This window comes from Trichomycterus rosablanca, chromosome 1, assembly GCF_030014385.1.
Source record: "Trichomycterus rosablanca isolate fTriRos1 chromosome 1, fTriRos1.hap1, whole genome shotgun sequence".
Classification (NCBI taxonomy): Eukaryota; Metazoa; Chordata; class Actinopteri; order Siluriformes; family Trichomycteridae; genus Trichomycterus; species Trichomycterus rosablanca.
The window spans coordinates 55,319,222-55,344,531 of record NC_085988.1 but is presented as its reverse complement, the minus strand read 5'-3'; the positions used below and the strand labels follow the sequence as shown (position 1 = coordinate 55,344,531).

General features: G+C 41.8%; 2 protein-coding genes across 3 annotated transcripts in view; one reads left to right on the top strand and one right to left on the bottom strand.

Moving 5' to 3' along the window:
- Positions 1–25,310, top strand: part of snd1 (staphylococcal nuclease and tudor domain containing 1) — a 320,334-nt gene that overhangs the window by 144,070 nt on the left and 150,954 nt on the right. Inside the window, exon 17 of one of the 2 annotated variants that reach the window (XM_062994656.1) lies at positions 5,119–5,428. The exons of the other annotated variant lie outside the window; for it this stretch is intronic. Within the exon in view, the coding sequence (XP_062850726.1) occupies positions 5,119–5,178 (60 nt within the window). The 3' untranslated portion in view covers positions 5,179–5,428. Of the gene's footprint in view, positions 1–5,118; positions 5,429–25,310 lie in introns of those variants that run through there. 2 annotated transcript variants of the gene reach the window in all.
- On the bottom strand, positions 12,714–15,839 carry lrrc4.1 (leucine rich repeat containing 4.1). Its single transcript, XM_063004324.1, has one exon. The coding sequence runs from the start codon at positions 15,834–15,836 to the stop codon at positions 13,191–13,193; it is 2,646 nt and encodes an 881-aa protein (XP_062860394.1). The 5' UTR covers positions 15,837–15,839; the 3' UTR covers positions 12,714–13,190.

The window sequence follows — 25,310 nt, the reverse complement described above, 5'->3', positions numbered from 1 at the left end:
CAGGTGTTTAGAGTTAATTCGTTGATTCAGATGATTAGGTTAATAGCTCGTTTAGAGAACCTTTTCATGATATGCTAATTTTTTGAGATAGGAATTTTGGGTTTTCATGAGCTGTATGCCAAAATCATCAGTATTAAAACAATAAAAGACCTGAAATATTTCAGTTGGTGTGCAATGAATCTAAAATATATGAAAGTTTAATTTTTATCATTACATTATGAAAAATAATGAACTTTATCACAATATGCTAATTTTTTGAGAAGGACCTGTATATACTGCATATAGCCTGCAGATAAAACAATAACCGCACCAAGCCAGCCTTCTTATATATATATATACAGTGTATCACAAAAGTGAGTACACCCCTCACATTTCTGCAGATATTTAAGTATATCTTTTCATGGGACAACACTGACAAAATGACACTTTGACACAATGAAAAGTAGTCTGTGTGCAGCTTATATAACAGTGTAAATTTATTCTTCCCTCAAAATAACTCAATATACAGCCATTAATGTCTAAACCACCGGCAACAAAAGTGAGTACACCCCTTAGTGAAAGTTCCTGAAGTGTCAATATTTTGTGTGGCCACCATTATTCCCCAGAACTGCCTTAACTCTCCTGGGCATGGAGTTTACCAGAGCTTCACAGGTCGCCACTGGAATGCTTTTCCACTCCTCCATGACGACATCACTGAGCTGGCGGATATTCGAGACTTTGCGCTCCTCCACCTTCCGCTTGAGGATGCCCCAAAGATGTTCTATTGGGTTTAGGTCTGGAGACATGCTTGGCCAGTCCATCACCTTTACCCTCAGCCTCTTCAATAAAGCAGTAGTCGTCTTAAAGGTGTGTTTGGGGTCATTATCATGCTGGAACACTGCCCTGCGACCCAGTTTCTGGAGGGAGGGGATCGTGCTCTGCTTCAGTATTTCACAGTACATATTGGAGTTCATGTGTCCCTCAATGAAATGTAACTCCCCAACACCTGCTGCACCCATGCAGCCCCAGACCATGGCATTCCCACCACCATGCTTGACTGTAGGCATGACACACTTATCTTTGTACTCCTCACCTGATTGCCACCACACATGCTTGAGACCATCTGAACCAAACAAATTAATCTTGGTCTCATCAGACCATAGGACATGGTTCCAGTAATCCATGTCCTTTGTTGACATGTCTTCAGCAAATTGTTTGCGGGCTTTCTTGTGTAGAGACTTCAGAAGAGGCTTCCTTCTGGGGTGACAGCCATGCAGACCAATTTGATGTAGTGTGCGGCGTATGGTCTGAGCACTGACAGGCTGACCCCCCACCTTTTCAATCTCTGCAGCAATGCTGACAGCACTCCTGCGCCTATCTTTCAAAGACAGCAGTTGGATGTGACGCTGAGCACGTGCACTCAGCTTCTTTGGACGACCAACGCGAGGTCTGTTCTGAGTGGACCCTGCTCTTTTAAAACGCTGGATGATCTTGGCCACTGTGCTGCAGCTCAGTTTCAGGGTGTTGGCAATCTTCTTGTAGCCTTGGCCATCTTCATGTAGCGCAACAATTCGTCTTTTAAGATCCTCAGAGAGTTCTTTGCCATGAGGTGCCATGTTGGAACTTTCAGTGACCAGTATGAGAGCATGTGAGAGCTGTACTACTAAATTGAACACACCTGCTCCCTATGCACACCTGAGACCTAGTAACACTAACAAATCACATGACATTTTGGAGGGAAAATGACAAGCAGTGCTCAATTTGGACATTTAGGGGTGTAGTCTCTTAGGGGTGTACTCACTTTTGTTGCCGGTGGTTTAGACATTAATGGCTGTGTATTGAGTTATTTTGAGGGAAGAATAAATTTACACTGTTATATAAGCTGCACACAGACTACTTTTCATTGTGTCAAAGTGTCATTTTGTCAGTGTTGTCCCATGAAAAGATATACTTAAATATCTGCAGAAATGTGAGGGGTATACTCACTTTTGTGATACACTGTATATATTCTTATATAAATAATTTATTTTAGAAATTAGTGTTGGACTGGTGCCCCATCCAGGGTGTTACTGTGTGCCTTGCACCCATTGAAAAGCTGGGGTAGGCTCCAGCAACCCTCACCCCGCGACCCTAATTGGATAAGCCGTTAAGAAAGTGAGTGAGTGTTCATTATGTGCTGGGGTATTTGGAAATTTGAAGAGAGCTTTGTACATATCTTGGAAGACTTGGTGCAATTTTGTGGCTTTAGTCCCAAGGTCATCTGTACAAACAGTGCATGCAACAAACCAACACACTGACCTTAAACCTTACAGACATGTCCCTTTTGGTCTGACCTGTATATGATAGCGGACATATAACCGAAGCTTCGGCAGGGTATGTTTTGTTGGCGTTCTTTCCTCTTGTAATTAATTAGCTATTTGCAGCCTGTGGTAAAGGAGGAGAGGGGAATGCAGATTCCTGTTATCACAGGGGGTCTTTAATTAGATGTACCCCCTGCTGGGAATTATTTTTCACTTGTCTTAAAAATGGCAGCTGACCCGGCCAAATGTATAAGGTCTGAAGAAGGCTGGCTTGGTGCGGTTATTGTTTTATCTGCAGGCTCTGCTTTGTGTTTAATAAAAGGTCTGGCAGTGGAGGGGTGAGACAAAGATGCACAAAATACATTATTCTCCCTTCAGGAGGAGACTTATGATGGCTATTCTGTGACCAGGAGGTGATTGAATAATGTGTGAGGGCTTGTTTTCTGAGGTTATACTAGTTAAACTAGGAAAAAAATGTGCCATCACTGGTTCTGCCAGTGGTGCATTGGTACTGCTCTTGCTTTCTTTGTGAGCAACGTTGCATGCAAAGAGCTTGTTATTAAATACACTTAAGAAAAAAATACAAGGGTCTTGAATGTGGCAATATCTCAGTTAGAAAACTAGATGCACCAATACTGCTTTAATTTAGATATTTAGATTTATTATAGACCTTTGCTTATTGCCCAGTTATGGAATTCTAACTTTTACATTTACCATTATGACAGTGGCAGGTGGCTCAGTGGGTAGCTCTGTCACCTCACAGCAAGAGGGTTCTGGGTTCGATCCCCAGGCGGGGACGGTCCGGGTCCTGTCTGTGTGGAATTTGCATTTTCTCCCAGTATCCGTGTGGGTTTCCTCCGGGAGCTCCGGTTTCCTCCCACAGTCCAAAGACATGCAAGTGAGGTAAATTGGAGATACAAAATTGTCCATGACCATTGTCCATTGTGTAACGAGTAACTACCGTTTCTGTCATGAATGTAACCAAAGTGTGTAAAACATGATGTTAGAATCCTAATAAATAAATAATAAATACAATTATGACCGAATACAGTTTGAGCAATTGAGGGTAAAGGGCCTTGTTTAGCAGTGGTGAGGCTTGAACTGGCAACCTTCTGATTACTAGGTGCCCAGGTGGCACAGCGGGATATTCCGCTAGCACACCAGCATTCAGAAACTCGGTGTTGCCACCGGTCGGCTGGGCGCCATCTGGCGGGCATAATGGCGGGCATAGTGCCTGCAGCAGATACTTGGCCACCGTATCTGCAGGGTGGGGGCCGGACTATGAGTGGGTGGGTGGGTCGGTCTTCATACACTGTGTAAGGACCCTAATTGGCGGAAGAGACGACTGTGCAGAATGCAGGGGTGAGAAGAGGAGGGCTGTACACATGTCGGAAAAGGCGTGTACAGCGAAGTGTTTTCCTTGGATGCTATCTGGTATCTCTCAGCAGCGAAAGAGAAAATTGAGTGTGCTAAATCGGGAGAAAATTGGAGAGAAAATGCATAAAAAAAACAAACTACTGATTACTAGTCCAGTCCTTTAACCACTGAGATACTACTTCCCTGTAAGCAACCTTACTGTTGGCTTGTAAATGTTAAAATTAAATGTTAAAATTAAATGATGCAATTGTATAGTTGTTTTGTGTAAAGCAATTTGTTTCCACTGTTTGTGAGTAAAACCTGTGTTTTCCTTCCTGTGTGCATTTATTGCTTATAATTAATTAATGACCAATAAAAATCAATAGCCTGTTTATATAACCATATCTGGTTATATCTGGGAGCAAAGTCAGTTGAATGACTGCATCTCCTAACATGCAGCCACCCTTCTGCAATACAAACACAAATACTGTTAAGCAGCAGGTATGCAGTCTTAAAAACAGCACATCAAACCATGTGTGACATCTCATGTCAAGACTAGAATTGTATGCTTTATTCTTAGTCTATAATACAGGATTATACAGTATAAGCATCTCTCAGACCAATGTGTGTGCTCTTATGAGGGGCACTTCACATGAATGTTAAGGTTTTCCGGGCTAAAATGCAATTTTGGTAAGAAAATCACATTAAGGCTGATTACTTTCTAGCCAAAAGTTCATTAATTCCACTTCATTTCTACCGAAGACACCCCACCAGGTAAATCGGAAGCGTTCCTCCTTTAATTAGGTGTTTCCCTTTTAATTGACTTTCCTCTATTTGTTTTTATTGTGAATCACATAGGTAATGGGTGCAGCATTAATGTGCTGCTTTGTTTAATTTAGCCACTTTATTTTAAGTGCAGGATTGCAGGAGCTGCTTTCTAAACTGGTACTGCAAGGTACATTAAGGGTACGTTTTTTGCAGTGTGAGTAGGATTAGTGTTTTTTAGACTTCACTTTTTTATTTGAATTAATGTATTATAATTATTATTATTTGTCATGTCGTTATTATGTGTTGTTTGCTATTATAAGGTCTGTAGCAACATATCCCTACTTGAAGTTTATAAAACTTAACGTTTGCCAGGTGTTATTATTGATCGGACAGCTATTCAGCTCACTTGTCCAGGTCTGGTCTGGACATGTCACTGATGTGTACGCCGATCAGGCATAACATTATGACCACCTTCCTAATATTGTGTTGGTCCCCATGTTGCTGCCAAAACAACCCCATACGCAACAAACTGTGATGCACTGTGTATTCTGACACCTTTCTATCAGAACCAGCATGAGCTTCTTCAGTAATTTGAGCTACAGCAGCTCGTCTGTTGGATCGGACCACACGGGCCAGCCTTCGCTCTCCACATGCATCAATGAGCCTTGGCCACCCATGACCCTGTCGCCGGTTTACCACTGTTCTTTCCTTATAGATACTGACCACTGCGGACCGGGAACACCCCACAAGAGCTGCAGTTTTGGAGATGCTCTGACCCAGTCATCTAGCCATCACAAAAGCTCATTCCTGCTTCTAACACATCAACTTTGAGGATAAAATGTTCACTTGCTGCCTGATATATCCCACCTACTAACAGGTGCCGTGATGAAGAGATAATCAGTGTTATTCACTTCACCTGTCAGTGGTCATAATGTTATGCCTGGTTTTTTAGGTCCATATATGTTAAACAACAGAGTGAGGCTACATTGTAAGAGATATACTGACTAAAAAAAACAGGAGATATCTGTTAATGTTGCTTTTTTTCTTTAATTCGGCTTTGTGTATATGTAAGCATCCTCACAGTGCTTCTGTCATCAGTTTTGTAAGCAACGCTTTGTCATGCTTCTTAATAGATACACACATTGATGTAAGCTTTCACAAGCCATTACCCCAAACTGACTCAAGAGGTCAAAACAGATCTCTGTACTGTCTGTAAAATGTAGATACTACTGATTGAACTGCATGACAGGTGATGGTGCAATTCTCGTTCTTGTTCTTTTCTGTTTAAATGGGCTGTTCTTAAGCATTTAGGATGCAGACTTTTTATTTGGGATGCATATGCATATCTTGCATTCTTAAATTACTACTACACGTCCGCAGTGATTTGATTTGGAAAATTGTGACATAACGTAGTGCTAGATTAATAATAAAAGCCATATTAAACTTGTTTGATAGTTATCTATAGGTGTAGTCAAAGCTAAACTTTATATAGCATGCTTCAGTTTTAATGAATGTTTTTGGGATGCACCTTTGTTCATAACCATGCAATCCAAACAGTAGAGTTAAGGACATTGATCAGGGAACTCACAAGGGCAGAAGTGACCCAAACTAACAGCTTTTCAGCATTTGTATGGCACCTGTCAGTTACCTCACATATTTAGATTTATGTGATCTGTCCCTTAATAAACAAAGCTTTAAATCCTCCACATAGAAACCCAGGCTGCTCTTGTGCCAGGTCTATACACCTAGGGCTGCTTGTTAGCAGGATTGTCTTTGTCTTAATTTTTGGTGCTCTGGGTGCCAGATTTCTCCTCCTGTCCTGACATGACCAATCCAGAATAGAGACCCAGATAGAAGTGTATCCAGTAAACATCTGTCCCTAAAATCCTCCTGAGACGACAAAGGATAAGGTCAGCCAATGATGAATGTTCCGCTCTGCTTCTAATGGGCTGATTTTGGAAACAATCTTATATTCTGCACATCTCTCTTAATGACCTGCAACAAATGATGCAGTTGACCCTGCCTCCGCAGTACATATATATCAACACCACCACATACTGGTGTTTTTATTTATATATTTTTTACTTTATTTTCTCAGGCTTTCGTTTTTTTCTTAACGTCTAAACCTTAAAAAGTCTTAACAGCTTTATTACAAGCATCAGTCATAATGCATAATATAAAATGTGCTCTTAGAGACTAATCATTCCTTCCTGTATAGCAGGGGTGCCATGATGCTCACATCATCATAATACTCATTACTCGTGCTCTCTGTTCTAAATCTACTCATTTCAATCTACGAGGGATTTTCAAAAAGTTTCCGCACTTTTATGTTTTCTTTGGAAACGGTGAGGGTGGGATGAGTAGTAATTGGTCGTGTCTGAGAGACTGAGAGAGAGCTTATAGTCTGGATTTAGCGCCATCTGATTTCTTACCTTTTTGGACCACTCAAAGAGGCTTTAAGGGGAAGCAGATTTCTATGTGATGATGATGTGAAAGCAGCGGTGCATCAGTGGCTCCGCGCTCAACCAAAAACATTCTTTGCTTCTGCCTGGGCTGAACGGCCACATGAACAACGATTGGCTGTTGTTCAGGGTGGGATGGTGGGATGAGCCGGACCAGGGTTCCTCATAACTGGTGCAATTACAACCTCTGCTGGCTGATTGATGGTGCCTGCGCAGAGTCGAGGAATAATGCTGATCAGGGTGTGGCTCTCGGTACGTGCACGTGTCGGAGGGGGCCCTCCACCGCTGACTGAGGAGCTTCGCAACTGACACACGCCCCCTCTGACAGAGGTGAAGCATAGCGCAATCAAAGTAATTGGATATGACTAGATTAGGGAGAAAATTGGGGGTAAAATAAACATTGCTGATGGCATTAAAAAGTTGGTACGACGCTGGGAAAAATGCATTGGAAGGTGATTATGTAGAAAAGTGATGCTTTTGTTTTAAAAATTTGTAGTAAATAGAGTAAAAAAAAAAGTGCAGAAACTTTTTGAAGAATCCTCGTATTATTATTAAAGGCCGAATATTACAATACATTAAATCAAGCTCACAAATTTCCATATTGACATTCTACCATTGCATATATTAAATTAAGCTATGCTTTTTTAGATTTGATTTAATTATAAATCATGAAATTGCTAAAAAAAAACAAAAAAAAAACAATTATACTTAACGTGAAAAATGCTCTTCATGAAACCAGCCCTTGTTTATTGACAGATTTCCACCAGCAAAACCTAAATCTGTTCAAAAATCCAGAATATGCTTACCATCTGATTCACTTCTCCCTGAGGTGTTTCAATGCAAATGAGCAGCACCAGCAGTTCCTTTGAAAAATTGTTGCTGTAAATGTATCGTCTTTATTGTGATCAGTAGAGACACACTGCACCAGTATTCCGTTTTAACTCCTGTACTGACATTTTGTTATGCTTTAGCAATGGAACAGTGTATGCTATGTAAAAGGTCTGAATTATTTTTAAATTGCTATCAATTGTGAGACATGCATTCATAACTACACTCACTGTCCATTTAATCAGCTCCACTTACCATATAGAAGCACTTTGTAGTTCTACAATTACTGACTGTAGTCTATCTGTTTCTCTACATACCTTTTTAGCCTGCTTTCACCCTGTTCTTCAATGGTCAGGACCCCCACAGGACCACCACAGGACCACCACAGAGCAGGTATTATTTGGGTGGTGAATCATTCTCAGCACTGCAGTGACACTGACATGGTGGTGGTGTGTTAGTGTGTGTTGTGCTGGTATGAGTGGATCAGACACAGCAGTGCTGCTGGAGTTCTTAAATACTGTGTCCACTCACTGTCCACTCTATTAGACACTCCTAACTAGTTGGTCCACCTTGTAGATGTAAAGTCAGAGACGATCGCTCATCTATTGCTGCTGTTTGAGTTGTGAGGTGTTTAAAAACTCCAGCAGCGCTGCTGTGTCTGATCCACTCATACCAGCACAACACACACTAACACACCACCACCATGTCAGTGTCACTGCAGTGCTGAGAATGATCCACCACTCAAATAATACCTGCTCTGTTGTGGTCCTGGGAGAGTCCTGACCATTGAAGAACAGCATGAAAAGGGACTAACAAAGCATGCAGAGAAACAGATGGACTACAATCAGTAATTGTAGAACTACAAAGTGTTTCTATATGGTAAGTGGAGCTGATAAAATGGACAGTGAGTGTAGAAACAAGGAGGAGGTCATAATGTTATGCCTGATCGGTGTATATATATATATATTTATTTATTCATATTTTCCCATTTTCACCCAATTAAATCATAGCCAATTCCCTATTTGTGCCATTCCCTGCCTTTCCGTGCTGGCAGAAGTGAGCTGAAACTGTCAGTCGGCACACAGAATAACATCTGTCCATCTTCTCTACCTCTCTACTGTGCTTTGATCTGTTTTCCACCCACATTCCACCTTTTTTGAACCACGTCCTATTTGCAAATGAGACCCAGTGTGGAAACACTCCTGCAAATGGCTCGCATGGACAGCGTGAGTGTCTGCCAAACAGCCGCATGTGAGCACAGAGCTTACTCTTACGTTCCTTTTCCCTCAGTCGACCGCAATCAATGCAGCACTCAATTTAAAGCCACACTGGAGTGCATTTCTTACAATTATGGCGTGCCCTTAAAAGCAGCCGCATAATTACAATGGTTTAAGTTCTACCAAAAGCAGCGAAGTGGCTGCTATAAGCCAAGACTTTTCATTGCTCTACACCTTTTCTCCCCACAATTCTAGCTGCAATCGCTACTGACGCCTGTTAGAGACGCGATTGCCTGGTGGCACTATGCGCTACCACATCATAGCAAGAAAACCGCTAATGTCCTAAAGCTAAGTTGTGACTCACAAGCTCCTCGTGAGAGTGGGACATTTTTGACTTGATCTGACTTGATTTCTGTCAAAGTGAACATCGCAGGCATTTGCCGCAGCCGGTCACATTTTCTGACCCAGGTTCATATTTCATTTCATTGCTTTTCATTTTCATCAACCGCGTTATCTTGGTCTGGGTCATGGCGGGTCTGTTCCACTGGGAAACACTGGGAGCAAGGCAGGAATACCCTGGACAGGGCAGCAATAAATCGGTCACCTTTCCAGACATAAACTAAAGCAATAAGCCACGAGAGGCCGTGCATTACTGTGATTTTAGCACGGGGATTACGCGCTTCGCGTCGTGCCTAAAACTTCTTTCCCCGTGCTAAAATCGTAACAGTAACGTACGGTCTCGAGTGGCTTATTGCTTTTATAAAACGGCGGTCAACATAAAATATAATAAATACAACAATGTTTAATTCATAAATGTATTTATTGTGTATAAACTTACAATAAAGCATTCTTCCGCGACGCAAAATAGTTCGATTAACAGTGTTGCTAGGCAACATGAGGGCGAAAATAACATTAATTTTTTTCTATTCAGTGGCGTATTAATATGGAATGATGTGAGGTGGTCATAGGTGTGAGTTTTTATCGGGGATTTTACAACGGCTTTGAACTCGGCTCAGCCAATCAGATTTTAGGACCGGAACTATCCGTTTTATAAAATCTGTTTAGATGTTTGTTTAGATGCCACCCAAGCAACATCAAACTGCATATTTGTATTACTTAAACACTTAAGTGTGTTCTGCATTTAAATTTAAATCTATCATGTCATTATGGGAGGCTGACATGACGTAAATACAATCATTGTCAACTAACAATTCAACTAACAATATATATACACCGATCAGCCATAACATTAAAACCACCTCCTTGTTTCTACACTCACTGTCCATTTTATCAGCTCCACTTACCATATAGAAGAACTTTGTAGTTCTACAATTACTGACTGTAATGTAATGTTTCTCTGCATGATTTGCTAGCCCCCTTTCATGCTGTTCTTTAATGGTCAGGACTCTCCCAGGACCACCGCAGAGCAGATATTTTTTAGGTGGTGGATCATTCTCAGCACTGCAGTGACAATGACATGGTGGTGGTGTGTTAGTGTGTGTTGTGCTGGTATGAGTGATTAAGACACAGCAATACTTATGAAGTTTTTAAACACCTCACTGTCACTGCTGGACTGAGAATAGTCCACCAACCAAAAAAATATCCAACCAACAGCGCCCCATGGGCAGCGTCCTGTGACCACTGATGAAGGTCTAGAAGATGACCAACTCAAACAGCAGCAGTAGATGAGCGATCGTCTCTGACTTTACATCTACAAGGGAGACCAACTAGGTAGGAGTGTCTAATAGAGTGAACAATGAGTGGACACGGTACTTAAAAACTCCAGCAGCTCTGCTGTGTCTGATCCACTCATACCAGCACAACACACACTAACACACCACCACCACGTCAGTGTCACTGCTGTGCTGAGAATTATCCACCACCTAAATAATACCTGCTCTGTGGTGGTCCTGTGGGGGTCCTGACCATTGAAGAACAGAGTGAAAGCAGGTTAAAAAAGTATGTAGAGAAACAGATGGACTACAGGCCGTAATTGTAGAGCTACAAAGTTTGATTCTATATGGTAGGTGGAGCTGATAAAATGGACAGTGAGTGTAGAAACAAGGGGATGGTTTTAATGTTATGGCAAATCCATATGGCTGTCACACCATCCCCAACACTTAGTATTTGTCCAATGTCTAATGGTGCCAGAAAAGAGCAATATTTGAATTGACCACTTCTTTGAATGTATTTTATACTGACTGTATGGAAAATGAACCCTTCTTACTAATCAGATACTTGACCTAGCACCGGTTGTATAGTTATAAAATGATGTCACAATTAGGTTGACATTACCTTTTAGAAACTCATTTTAATAATAGTAACTGAGTAGCATTTAGTTTAGTCAACTAAACATTTTTTATGTATATAAAACAGATTCGTAATTATATTTTTAACCATAATTCACTTCAGTGTACAAATGTCTATATTATTGGACAAAGCAATATTGCACATGCACACCTGAAAACAGTAAACCACCACCCAGCATTAGGGTGTCTGTGAAAGTGTTTTGATCCAACATGGGGCTGTGAAAAGTGCTAGACCAGTAAATTGGTCTTCGACAGAGAGTTTAATAGATTTCACCTAAGTGCTGTTAAAGCATAATTGAAAATAAATAAATCAGTAGCACACCTGAACATTTTAGCTGCTTCTAAGAGGATTTTTAGGTATTCTGGTGACATTTAAAGATACTTTGCAGATACCTTGTAGTTCTGTCTTGAATTCAGTGTGTGTGTATATATATATACGTATATATACAAATACATATATAAATCTTCATTGTAACCCATTGTGATTTGGTTATCGAAGTGTAGGGGAATAAAGAAGCAGTGGCCTGCGACGCTCCGAGGGCCCGACTGTGTACGTATTCCAGATGAATTCCATTTAATCAGCCTCAAGGAGCCTGTACCCACTCAGGCTGTGTGCCTCTGTACACAAACAGCCGTTACAGGTTATTATTCCATCGTGCCCTCGATTCGTTTACACTTTTTTCCCTCTATCCACGCATTTCAATTAGTATTTGATGTATTTGTGCTTTGCCTTTTGAAGCTATTGACATTTCAACCTAATGTTTATCAGAAAGTGGGGAAAAAAACACGCATTTCAGTCCGAGACCCTTATGAGTCTGTAAATGTCACACTTCTATTCAGAACGATGCATCCTGCTTTTGTACGTGCCATTAAAACATTTGCCTTTGTGGAGGAATCAGACGTAAACTTAATGCAAATCCGGTACTGATGGATAACTGCTTTAGATCCCATAATCAATACATTTCAAACCATTCTCAAGTGTAATACAACATGAGTCTCCAAAATGCAGCCAGCTGAACTTTCTTTGCCCATATGGCCAAGCTCCAGAGGCACATCAAAACAACATATGCACCTTATTTAAGCATGAGGCCTTTTTTGATCAGCGATAGCTTAAACAGCAACTTAAACAGCAGCTTCCTTGCCAGCTGTTTACCTGCTGATGACGCATTTCAGAATTTGCAGAGAACAAATATTTAGGACACTTCACGCCTTAAATATTTGCCTTTTAGAAGGCAGAAACAGCTGCAGCGTTAGCACGATTGTTCTAAGCTGAATGAATAGATGAGATGAGAATAGAATAGATGAATAAATAAAAATAAGTGCATATTCTTAAACATTCCAGCAGTTGCAGGGTTAAAAGTCTAACTGCAGAGTCTTGCTGCAGTGGCTGAAGCCTTTGCCTGAATGCTACAGTACGATGAAGAACGAGAGAGAGAGAACAACTGTTGTCCTTTTTTTTTTTTTTTTTTTTCAAAAATCTTTTTTATTGCATTTATAACATTTGGCACAGTACAAATTTATGGTGCTTACAAGATAAATCTGTAAAGATTGACACGGGCCTTTTTTTAACCTCATAAAGAAAGACTTCTCAATATAAATGTTTCATTTCACTGCATTCTCAATAGCATGGTTTAGAAATCACCCAGAATGCCCTTTGAAAACAACACTACCCTCAATTCTTAAATTCAGGACAGCATCTTTAAACAACTATTTTTTTTTTAAATAGAACTTACAAGTTAGAAAATAGTTTCATTTATTTTTTAATATAAGCTGCTTCTTGATGACAGTCTTATTTTTTTTTGTCATATATCTGTATATATATGTATTCATTTATTTATAAGCATGTACAACAAAAATCACTTCTTAGTTGTCGCACACTAAGAAAAAAAGTCCTTCTTTGTACGAGTGAGAAGATCTTGGAGTGTTTGGGAGGGGGTTAAGCCTTTGTGTCTAGGACAAGGTTTATGAGGGCTATATTTGTGTCTCTTGTACTTTATCCTTGGTGTGTTTTTTTAAGACAAAAGACTCAGTGATGGCTCTGCTGGAACTGGGCAAGGTTCGGGAAAGAGAGTTTCCGATGCTGTTAGTTTCTGTCCGTTTGGTCGTATGTCCTCCAAGCTTGTAGGTGTTGTACTTCATAGTGCTAAATTCCATCTTACGCGGGCTGTAGTCCTTATTGGGACTGTAATCCATTTTACTCTTGTGGGGGCTGAAATCCAGTTTGTGGCTGATGTATTCCGCTTTGAGTGGGCTGTATTCCATCTTAAATGTTCCGCAGTCCGGTTTAATAGGAGTGCATTTTATCTTCAAGGGGCTGTAGTTTGTAGCAGCTTTGTGGAACGTGCTATCAGGTGTGTATGCGTAGTCCATTTTTGGTTTGTGGACGCTGTAATCGGTTTCGAAAGGGCTGAAGTGTGGTTTGACGGTCTGGTATTTGTAGTTGGGCGAATGAGTATATCCGGGTCTGTAGGAACTCTGGGGTGGTTTTTTGTGTATGTGATAATCGGGCAGTGATCTGTGAGTGAAGTCTGTTGATTGGTTGTGAGGGCTGTACTCTACTGTCGTATGCGTGGTAAAATCTGATTTGTGCATGTGTGACGTGTAGTCCGTCTTAGGGATCTCCATACTGTATTCCGTATTGGGGCTGTAGGTGCTGAAGCCGGGTTTGGGTATGTGGATGGTGAAATCAGATTTGGTTTTGTGGGTTTTGCAGTCTGGTTCAAATTTGTGAAAGCTGTAGTCTATTTGGTGTGGAATATAGTCTAGTTTGGGAATGCTGTTATGGTCTCTTAAGCCTGGTAAGGTCACACCTCTTTCCCCGTGCATACTAGCAGCAGAGGCAGGTGGTGGTAGGTCCTCCTTATCCATCTGAATAATCTCTTCAGTCTTAGCAGCTGCGACTGTACTTTTTTGCTGATGCCTTTTCCTCAGTTTGTAGAACACGATTAGCATGATTGCCGCTAGCAGCGTTACAGCTACAAAACAGCCGATGATGATCTTGGTCGTCTTCATCTCGTCGTCCAGGCTGGTACCGGCAGGCTTGGACGGCTTTCTCGTTGTCGCTTTTGAGGCTGGCACGGCTGGTGGGCGGCTTGGTGGTATGCCAGTGCTTTGAATGATTACTGTGGGTGTTGAGATGAAGACCGGTTGAAAGACTGACGGCGAAGCGGTGGTTGTGATCGCACCCGCCGAGCTTGTCGTCGTCTTCGCTTTTGTCATCTTGGCCGTCGGGCTGAGTACCTCCACTGTGACTGTGGTGAAGTAGCTGAGGTTGGACGTGTTGAGCTCGGCTGCACTCACGTTAAGGTACGCTGAAGCGTTGGAGTTTCCGGCCGCGTTGGATACCATGCAGGTGTACATGCCCGTGTCACTCACTAGCACATTCGAGAAGTTAAGTGTCCCATCGTTAAGCACTGTTATCCGTGGGTGGCTGGATGCACGTGTCAGTACAGTGCCATTCGGTAAAAGCCAACGGACCGACGACATGGCTGCCGTCCGACACCGGAACTCCGCCACTCGCTCCGCTGAGATGTTGAGGTCTCTCGGAGCGTTAGCAATGAAGGGTGCGGAACACTGCATCGCATCCGTGTCACCCCGGTCCACGTCCACCAGCTGGCGGCCTCGCATGTGTGCTGGGGAATGGCACCTGCCACAGCAGGTGGAGTTTGTGCGGATGTACTCGCGTAGCCACCTTGCTAGCCACAATGAGTCGCAGCCACAGTTCCAGGGATTATGGTGGAGGTGCAGCTCCCCCAGGTATTTCAGCGGGGAAAAGAGGTCATGGGGTAGAGAACTCAGGTTGTTGTGGGCGAGATTAAGGTCCACTAGAGAAGACAGGTCATCGAAAGCATTCCGTTCAATAATCCCAATGTTAGAGTTCATAATCCAGAGCTTTTTGAGTGAAGTCAGTCCTCTGAAGGAGCTTGGCTTGATCACAGAGAACACATTTTCAGAGATCTCCAGCTCCTCCAGGGCTATCAGCGGGGTCATGTTAGGCATTTCTCCTTGGATGTTGCACATTCCCAAGTTAAGGTACTTGAGGTTGACCAGACCTTCGAAAGCCCCATCAGAAATGTACTCAAGCTTTCGCAGCTCGCCCAGGTCCAAACGCATGAGAGAGGGTACACGGTTGAAGGCGTACGACGGGATGCTCTCAATGGGGTTGTTCCTGAGCCACAACTCCCTCAGTTTGGAGAGGTACTCGAAGGCCCCGCTTGGAACCACTGTTAGCCGGTTATCGAAGAGCTCCAGGGTGTTCAGGCTGGTCAGCCCGTTGAATGCCCCTACCTCTATCTGTCTGATCGCATTGCGGCCCAGCTGGAGAACCTCCAGGTGATGGAGGTGGCGGAAGGAGTCGGCTTCCACGGACGCGATCGCGTTCTCCATCAAGTTCAGGTGCCTGGTGTTGGTAGGGATGCCAGGAGGCACACGAGTGAGGCCGCGACGGGTGCACACCACCTTGCTCAGCTGGTTACTGCAGGAGCACACGGGCGGGCAGCCCTGTGGCCCCGTGGCACCCGCGGCCACCTCCATGTACGCTTGCACTGCGAGGAAGATGACAAGGAGCAGGGCGGCTTTCCTGGCTCGATGTGCAGCTACCCGCCCCCGGACACTCATGATGTGGCACGTTCATAATTCTGCATCGTCTTGGGGGGGCAGGGGAGGTGGCATAGGGCAGTGGGGAAAGGGGGCGCTCGGTATAACAGTGTTAGAAGAGCTTACCCTACCCTGGATTAAGCAAAACTTGGACTTGTTTTTCCATTTACTGTTCTTTGGTGGCGCAGGGTGGTCTTAACGGTGGGGGGTAGCGATGGGGGCATAGAAAGAAGATTTTTTTAAAATAAAGAAGTTAGGAAAGAACCACTTCTACTCTGGCTTAATGTAAACTCTCCACCCCCCTGTGTTTACTGTGCTGCAGTGACAAGAGTGAGAGCAAAAGGAAGGTTAGGGATGGGGAAGCCAAGCAGTTATAAATAGAAAAGGACAGATTGTATAAAAATGGTTGTAAAGGCCGGAAACCTACCTCAAGAGTTTTACAGGTCCATTTTTTTTTTTGGCAATCACATTCAAAAAATCCTTTATCCCAAAATGAAATAAAATGAAGCCTTCAGTTTTTTTTGGTTAGAGGAACAACAAAATGACCACTAATAAATCCACAGAGTAGATCCAAAGGAAAGAGTAGCAGAGCTGCAGGCTTACAGCGCTTTAGGCAAAGATAGCATTCCAGTTTTGCTCACAGCCGTCACCTCATCCACAGATGTTCGTCCTTGGAAACTGTCAGTTAACGCCACCATTACATACCCGTTCCATCCAAGTTTTCATAGTCCATCGTCCAAAGACTGCATACGCCAAAGCACAGGGGGTGTGAAGAGCAGAATTCCACAGGCTTTTTAAATGCCCCCCTTTGTTTTCAAAGAAAAGCCAAAGTCCTTTTTTCCCCCCCGCTCACTTTTCAGTCGTCGTCCTCCTGTCAGTGACTTGTCCGCTTGATCTGCCCTTGCCAGAGCCAGTAAGAGGAAAAAAAAGATAATGTGACACGCACACTGCAGTCGTTTAATTATCTTTTTTTTTTAACAGATTCTCTTGCTGGCTTATATGTTCACCAGCAGCTGCACCCATCTTCCTCCAGTCTCCCAGTAATCCGTCATGCTTTTTTTTTAGACAGGAGTCGGGTAAAATGAAAAATACCAGTTCAGAGCATCAGCAACAGTAACCGGCACTGTGAAAAGCCTTCTTTAGCAAAAATAACATCCTCCTGCGTTGAAGCACGCTCTCTTGCTCGGTAGAATGAGAGAGCGAAAGAGTGAGAGAGCGACAGAGAGAGAGAGAGAGAGAGAGAGAGAGAGAGAGCTACTCCTCCCCTCCTGTGACGTAGGCTGGATCTGAAAAGTAACCTAATAGTGCAGAGCTTCAGCCCCTGCAGTGTGCTGAGCTGAGAGTGCTGTTGGAGCGCTTAGTCTAGTCTGGGTACCTGTCTTGCTGCCAGTCTTGCCTGGTCTGTCGGTGGAGTGGTTTTGCAAAGGCGAGTGCATTCCCATGGAAACGGCATTCTTAGCTCTCTCCTAGTGCTGCCTGTACTGGGTTCATTCTGGTGACACTGCTACAGCCCATAGTTATTAGGACATTACCAAGGCACCATAGCGAGCAGTTAAGGCACAGGCTTCATGCCTTCGCTCCCCCTTTTGTCTTTCAGTGGAAATGCGAATGCACTGCTGACGCATTCCGCTCCAAGCAGTGCATTGGTTTGATGCAGTGTTTTTGTACATTAACTCATCCACCCACTCTCTCTTTTTTGCGCTCTCTTTTGCTCTCCCTCCCTCTTGCTTTCTCTCCTGCTCCCAATTGCTCTCTCTCTTTTCTGCCTCTTATTCTGGCTTCTCATTTTTTCCCCCACTCTGCTTCAGTTTTTCTCTGCTCTCTATCTCTCTCTCATTCTTTTGTTCAGTCCCTGGACCCAAGCCGTTAAATTGTCTCTAGCAAACTAGTACATATTTGACCCATAAAAGTTCTTGTCCCTCGTATGGTGGGGCCGTGCAACACTATTTTGAGGCTGCGGACTGGCAGGGATGGACTGCTGTGAGATGGAGCAGCTTGCCCTGATTTTACAAATAAACACAGCCCAACTGATGAATGACTTCACACCATCCTTTTCACCTCCAGCTGAGCTCTACTTCGCAATTTTTCTCCTCTCCTCTCTCCTTCCCTTCCTCCCGATGCAACCCCCCCTTACATTCTTTTGGAAAAGACATGGGACGATAGGGTGTACTCAGAGGGGGTTTGTAACACTCCATGACTTGCTAAGCTGGGAAATGTGAGTGTTGGCCTGCTCAGTGTGCACAGCAGGGGTTGTACAGTTCTGTGTTTGGGTCATCAGTTACTCCAGATGGATTATATCTCCCTTGGATATAGCTGAGGGAGTTTCTAAGCTGTGCTAGGCTTCAGCACCCTCTCATTTTTCATCTTGCCAAGCTTCCTGTATCCAAAAATTCCTTCCTATCTAAAGAGGGCTGGATTGAGATGTGTACATCTGCACCTTCTATCTGGCAGGAGCTTTTGCATCCATGCTTTAAAACAGTCGCTTACACCATGCAGAGTATGTACAGTATATACAAGATACTTTTTTGACTTTACATTTTTTATTCTTATTTTATATTATAAATTATCCCAGCCAGACTGATTCAAAATGTGCAAAATCTGGATAATAAAGAGCGCATTTTACTTTGTGTGTTAAATTTTTTCTAATGAATGCAAAACTGAATAGCTCTGTATTATATATGTTATTGATCATCCAGTTAACTCAATAACCGTCAAAGAAGTAATTGTTCCGACTAATGCTGTAGGTTAAAATTGCATTTTAATTTTTTAACAGCTGAAGCTCCTCTTTGCGTAGACTGTCACATACCAATCGCCATAAAACACATCCTCATCGAATGCCCAAAATACAACAGTGAAAGACAAAAACTACATGCAGTGGTACCTTGAAACTCATATTCACTTGGTTCTGGGAGTGGTGTCGAGTTTTAATGTATTGTTTCTCATAAGGATGTATGGGAAACCTGTTAATGTGTTCCATGGTCCTGTGGAACTGCATATATTTTAGACTGATGTAAAATAATGGGGTTGTTTTTGACACTTATACACTGAAAATAACACAAATGTAATGTAAAAAACACTTCAATACAATTAAAAAAGTTAAAAATTAACATAAAAATACAATATTACCGTTACGTCTGTTTTCTTATGCTTCTTAATTAGTGGAGAGAACAAATAAGCAGTAATAATTAAGAGAGGTTTAGTGTTTCTATGTCGTTCTTTTAATGCATTAAGTTATGTTAGGCTTTTTTTTTATTTTTTTTTTATTTTTATTTTTTTTAACAATAAGCGTTTTAGACTCTCGGAAAAGCTGATTCCTACAATTTCTCAGAACCCCGAGCTATAACACAAGTTTAAAAGTGAAACAGGAAAAAAATCCAGCTGAACACAGATAGATGTAAAGCTTTCAGAGTGAATTAGAATTTACATTTACATTTTTGCCATTTAGCAGATGCCTTTATCCAAAGCGACAGTCCTGGGACCGTATACAGTCTAAGCAATTAAGGGTTAAGGGCTTTGCTCAAGAGCACAACAGTGGCGACCTGGCAGTGGTGGGGCTTGAACCAGCAACCTTTCGATTACTAGTCCAGTACCTTAACCACTAGGCTACAGCTGCCCTATTTGACGGTTATTTCACACAAATGCAGATTCGTCTTATGCGCACCTTGATGTTTTACCGCATCACTTAAACCGAGTGCTGAACAAAGCAGCAGTCACACACACGTTGAGTTTAAGGGTACAGATTTTTCAATGAAGGACGTTGAGTTTCAATGACTGAGTGTAGGGGACGTTGAGTTACAAGGTACCACTGTATGCCCAATAAATTATCACCCAATTTTTTTTTTATAATTTTCACCCAAGATGATATAGAAATAATCTATAATTTTCCTTATATATACAAAACAAATAAAACCAGCATAAAACGTCGATTCCTGCCGTGAATAAGATGATATGACATATGTCATCATATGTCATGGCGTTATAAAAACAAACAAACAGCTGAATCTCAATTTAAAATGAATAGCAGGAGCCAGTGTGATAGCCCGCTGATTTACTTCACCCTCACCCAGCCAAATGTTCAAATGGATAAATAGTGATGCTGTTCTAATTAAAACAGAAACACTTTTAAACATTAAAATTGCTAATGATTAATCTTTAATATAGCAACTGCATCTTATCAGTCATACTAATAATGATTAGCAGAGTTATGCCAAGTTCACACTACATGACTTTCCAAGTCGTCAGGTCGCTGTAAAGTTCACACTACACAACTGGATCTCTTGCACTCTCGAGTCTTTTCAGTCGTTGTGTATTTCACACTACACGACTGATCGGTGATGGGGGGGTCACACACTACACGACCTATCAACAGGAGGAATCTCAGGCGAGTCTATCTGGTCTCCCAAACTACGTTTTGTCACGAAAACACAAGCAAGAAGTGACGAGGGGTTTAATGATACCATGTCCAAAAATGCACGTCAACATGAAGCGAGCGATCAAAGTTGCTTGTGTGCTGATGTGTAGCGTAAAAGCAAGTAGGAAAAATAAGTGAATCTGAGTGGATTTGGCAACGCGACCAGCAGGTATTGTCTGTTCTGTAGTGAGTTGGAGGTTAATAAATATTTTTTGCAATGCAGCGTTGGTATTATGGTTTGACGTGGACAATAAGATCACAAAATACTGTAAAGCTTATGTGGGCCAAAGTATTCTGATAGAAATCATATTATGCCCCTGTCCCACTTTTTACACTCCTCCCCCTGGTTTCACCTCACCCTGTATCTTGCCTTCTCATTGGCTATAGTTCGACATAGCACTCGCAACCTGCTTGCAATGCCTTTCACACTATATGTTTTTGAGTCAACGACTGCTTCAGATATTTAACATGCTAGATATTTATCTTCAAGCCGCTCGGATCTAGTCGTTGAACAGTTCACGATCGAGAGCCGAGTTTCGATCCTCGAGCGAACGCCGAGTTGCTCCTGAGCTGCCACATCTAGTAGCGGCCAGTCGGCGAGCGAAAATCAGGTCAAAAATCGTGTAGTGTAAACTAGGCATTAAGTAGCGCTTTTAAAAATTTACATTCTCAATGCTGAACTGGTTCTGCTCATGGGGTTTGTTTTACATTACTGCCATGTTCACTGTGTTACCCAGTTTTTTATTAAGTGAAGCATAAAAAGCTGTTGACAAGAAATATTTTCAAAGCATGACTGCTTCAGTAATTTTCTTCCATGTCATACAGCATGCCACATGCCCTAGCAATGGTTGCCTGACTGTCTGACTGCACCCCAATATTAGGGAAAAGCCAACAATACATCATGTGCATGGAATATGCATAGACCAAGTAGTTTACACAAGCTGTAGAATCAGCCACTTGTTAAACAAACATTTGGTTTGGCTACTTTGCTAAGAAAGTTTTTGGTCTCACAGCGTTCTTGAACACACGCAATGACTGATACTCCTCATACTCTTATGGATGCTTTTGCTTTAGTTGGTAGAATAAATCTGATGTTGCCATCTTTTATAGTCATAGTATTTGACCATAAGTTATAGACCAGTGGTCCCCAACCACCGCACAGAAAGAATAAATAATTAGATATCGCTACAAGAGCAGTCAAATTTCCAACACTGTTTGGGTGTTATTGTCTCCAATCACCACTAGGTGGGAGCAGTCTCTCATTGCATTCTATTTCAATCAGTGAAATTATATCTTATATGAAACCAGTCCGTGGTGCAAAAAATGTTGGGGGACGCTGTCATAGACCATACAGTGATGTAGCTCTACTTGAACTAGGGTCTTCAGTGCTAAATCTGGTACTACTTTCTACATTGTTGGAAAACACCTGTTACAATAAAGCACACCCTGATAGAATACCCCAAATACACCAAAGGAAAGACAACAAGTACACATGCCTAAAACCATTAAAGAAATTCTTACACATGACAATACAAGAACAGTTTTAACAGGCGCCCAGGTGGCTCAGCAGGATATTTCGCTAGCACACCAGCACTGAGATTCTGAACTCCTTGGTTTGAAACTCTGCGTTGCCACCGGTCGTATGGGCGCCATCGAGCAGGCATAATTGGCAGTGCCTGCAGCAGCCACGTTTCTGCTAGGGCGGGATGACCGGACTATGTGGGTGGGGTGACCGGACTATGTGGGTGGGGTCTTCAAACACTGTAAGGACCCCTGATTGGCAGATAGAGAGGTGCCTGTGCAGAATGCATGTGTGAAAAAGGGTTCCGCTAAGGGCTGCGTGTGGGTCGGAGTAGGCGTGAGCAGCCATATACCCACCTCGACTGCAATCAGGGATCCCACAGCAGTGGAAGACAAATTGACTACGCTAAATTAGGAAAGAATAGAAGAAAATGCATACATAAAATAGAACAAAAGAACAGTTTTTAACTCACCATGCAGCCATAGAAATAAAAATGAAAATATAAAATGGACCCAAAAATCTAAAGACAAGATACAGTAAGCAGACTCAGACATAATACTGATCATGCCATAAAACGACACAAATGTGTTAAACATGGCATTAAAATCCAAAAAACAAACACACTGCACTGTTAGTCATTTCTTTTACTGTTACGCACTTGAGGGAGAGTCGTGTGTGCTTGCTTACAATATCACTATATGGCAAACATCATTTCGCCCACCTGTACATCCAACATATCATCCACCCCTAATGGAATGCTGTCAACTTGTCAGTTTCCAACTAACCATCGACTAATGATTGTGGGTTAAAAGAAATTTAACACATTTACGGCATTTAGTGGATGCTTTTATCCAAAGCTTTTTACAGTACTGTGACAGTATATATTATCTAAGCAATTGAAGGTTAAGCGCCTTGCTCAGGGGCCCAACATAGCAACCTGACAGTGATGTGGCTTGAACCAGTGACCTTTCGAGTACGAATCCATTACCTTAACTGCTAGGCTACAACTGCCCTAAGAAATCTCTAGTCTGCATTATAAAAATGTCCTTTAAGTTTTCCTTTATCTCCTATTTATCTTTTTCAACTGTTTTTATCACTTTAGAACACTTTTAATTTTCAATACATTTTATTTTCTGTTAAAACAATTAAGTCACGGACACTTTGCATACACCAATCCATACAACATGGCAACAGCAATAACAAAGTGCCCATATTATGTAACTAGCATAAACAAATAATTATACTTCATTGCCAGTATAAACAAATGTGCTGACTGCACAAACATTAATATATCACCAGCGTAATTAGATAACATAAATGACAGTCCTTCATTATCAGTAAAAAATCTACTTTATATACTCACACCTAAAAGTCTACACACCGCTGTTAAAATGGCTGGTGTTTGTGATCTGACCAAGATGAATAATTTCATATTTAATGCGACCTGTAATCTGTGCAATTCAATTGAAAAACAAACTAAAATCATTTAGAGGGGAAAATAAAAATAAGCTAAAATGTGGCCTGCCATTAATCAAAGTAACTCTAGATAACCCCATATAAGTTCAGCTCTTTTAGTAGGATTTTCCTGACATTGACTTGCCCTGGTCTGCAAAGAGCTTACAGAGCATCAAAGAAGTCAGGAGAAGGAACTTTTTGACTATAATTCCAAAAGGTATGGTTTGTGCAAAAACATCACCAAAAGATCACTATACTCACAGTGTAGTATAGTGGTAGCAGCATTATGCTGTTTTCCCTTAAATGGAACTAGGACTTTAGTCAAGGTGAAGGGAATCATGAACAGTTCAAAAGTTCTGACACAAGCCTTTAGACCTCTCTTAGATATTATTTTTCTACAACGACCCAAAGCATTGCTCCACATTAGCAAAAGAATTGCTTCAACAGAAGATGATCAGAGTTTTAATAAATTAAAGTGTGGGGTGAGCTGAAGAGGCACTGAACATTTAGAGGGCTTGAACATTCTTGAATTGTACACATTATATGTCACATTAAGATCAAGTCATAGCCTAGTGGTTAAGGTACTGGACTAGTAATCAGAAGGTCACTGGTTCAAACCCCACCACGGCCTGGTTGCTGCTGTTGGGCCCTTAAGCAAGGCCCTTAACCCTCAATTGCTCAGACTGTAATTGTAACGTAAGTTGCTTTGGATAAAGGGGTCTGCTAAATGGCAAAAATGTTAAATGTAAACATTACAGATGGAAAAAGTTCTGAAATTCATCTTTGTTTTTTGGTATTTTTTACATCACAAAAATAAACACACAATCACATACAACACAAATGTTACATACACCAGTACAAATATGTATCTGTAGTAACAGTAAAACCAGATTTTACTACATAACTAGCATAATAGATGTCTTTGCTGTAATCTTTTGATGTTCTTTTCTCAATGCAGTTATGGACACAAGACCCCTACGGATGTACAACATTGCAAATAAATGTATGCCATCTTAAAGCTTTATTGCTTATATTTCTGAACATATTTAACACACAAGGGGGGGTGGCTCAGTGGGTAGCACTGTCACCTCACTTCAAGAAGGTCCTGAGTTTGATTGCTAGGTGCAGCGGTCCAGGTCCTTTCTGTGTGGAATTTGCATGTTTTCCTCTGTCTGTATGGGTTTCCTCCGGGAGCTCCGGTTTCCTCCCACAGTCCAAAGACATGCAAGTGAGATAAATTGGAGATACTAATTTGTCCATGACTGTGTTTAACATTAAAAACTTGAACTGATGAATCAGACAGGACCAGTAATTACCTCACCTGTCATGAATGTAACCAAAGTGTGTAAAACATGACGTTAATCCTAATGAAAGAAATATTTAACACACAAAACAAGCACTGTACAGTAATATAATACATTTCACAATATCCATAGTGTTAATAGAGCATAACATTGAAAAAAACAACTTTACTGATTGTTTGTTTATTAGGATTTTAACGTCATGTTTTACACTTGGGTTACATTCATGACAGGAACAGTAGTTACTCATTACACAAGATTCATCAGTTCACAGGTAATATCGAACACAGTCATGGACAATATCCAATTCAAAACACAGTCAATCTCCAATTCACCTCACTTGAATGTTTTTGGACTGTGGCGGAAACCTGGAGCACCCAGAGTAAACCCACACAGACACGGGGAGAACATGCAAACTCCACACAGAAAGAACCCGGACCGCCCCACCTGTGGATCGAACCCAGGCCCTTCTTGCTGGGAGGCGACACTGCTACCCACTTAGCCACCATGCCGCCCCAACTTTACTGATTAAAATGGGTCAACTACATTTACATTTATGGCATTGGGCAGACACTTTTATTCAAAGCAACATACAGTTGTGACAGCATACTAATAAAAAATTGAGGGTTAAGGGCCTTTCTCAGGGGCCCAACAGTAGCAACCTGGTGGTTGTGGTGCTTATCATTTTCCACTACCCTAAACACTAATCTACCACTGCTCATATGTATGCATCGACCCGGATACTAGTTTTTGGATCAAATCAGAAAATACCCATTAAATATATCAGTCATGTTTCCCACAATTTG

Coding starts and splice junctions, on each gene's coding strand:
- lrrc4.1 (XM_063004324.1), bottom strand. CDS start 15,836: ATGAGTGTCCGGGGGCGGGTAGCTGCACATCGAGCCAGGAAAGCCGCC.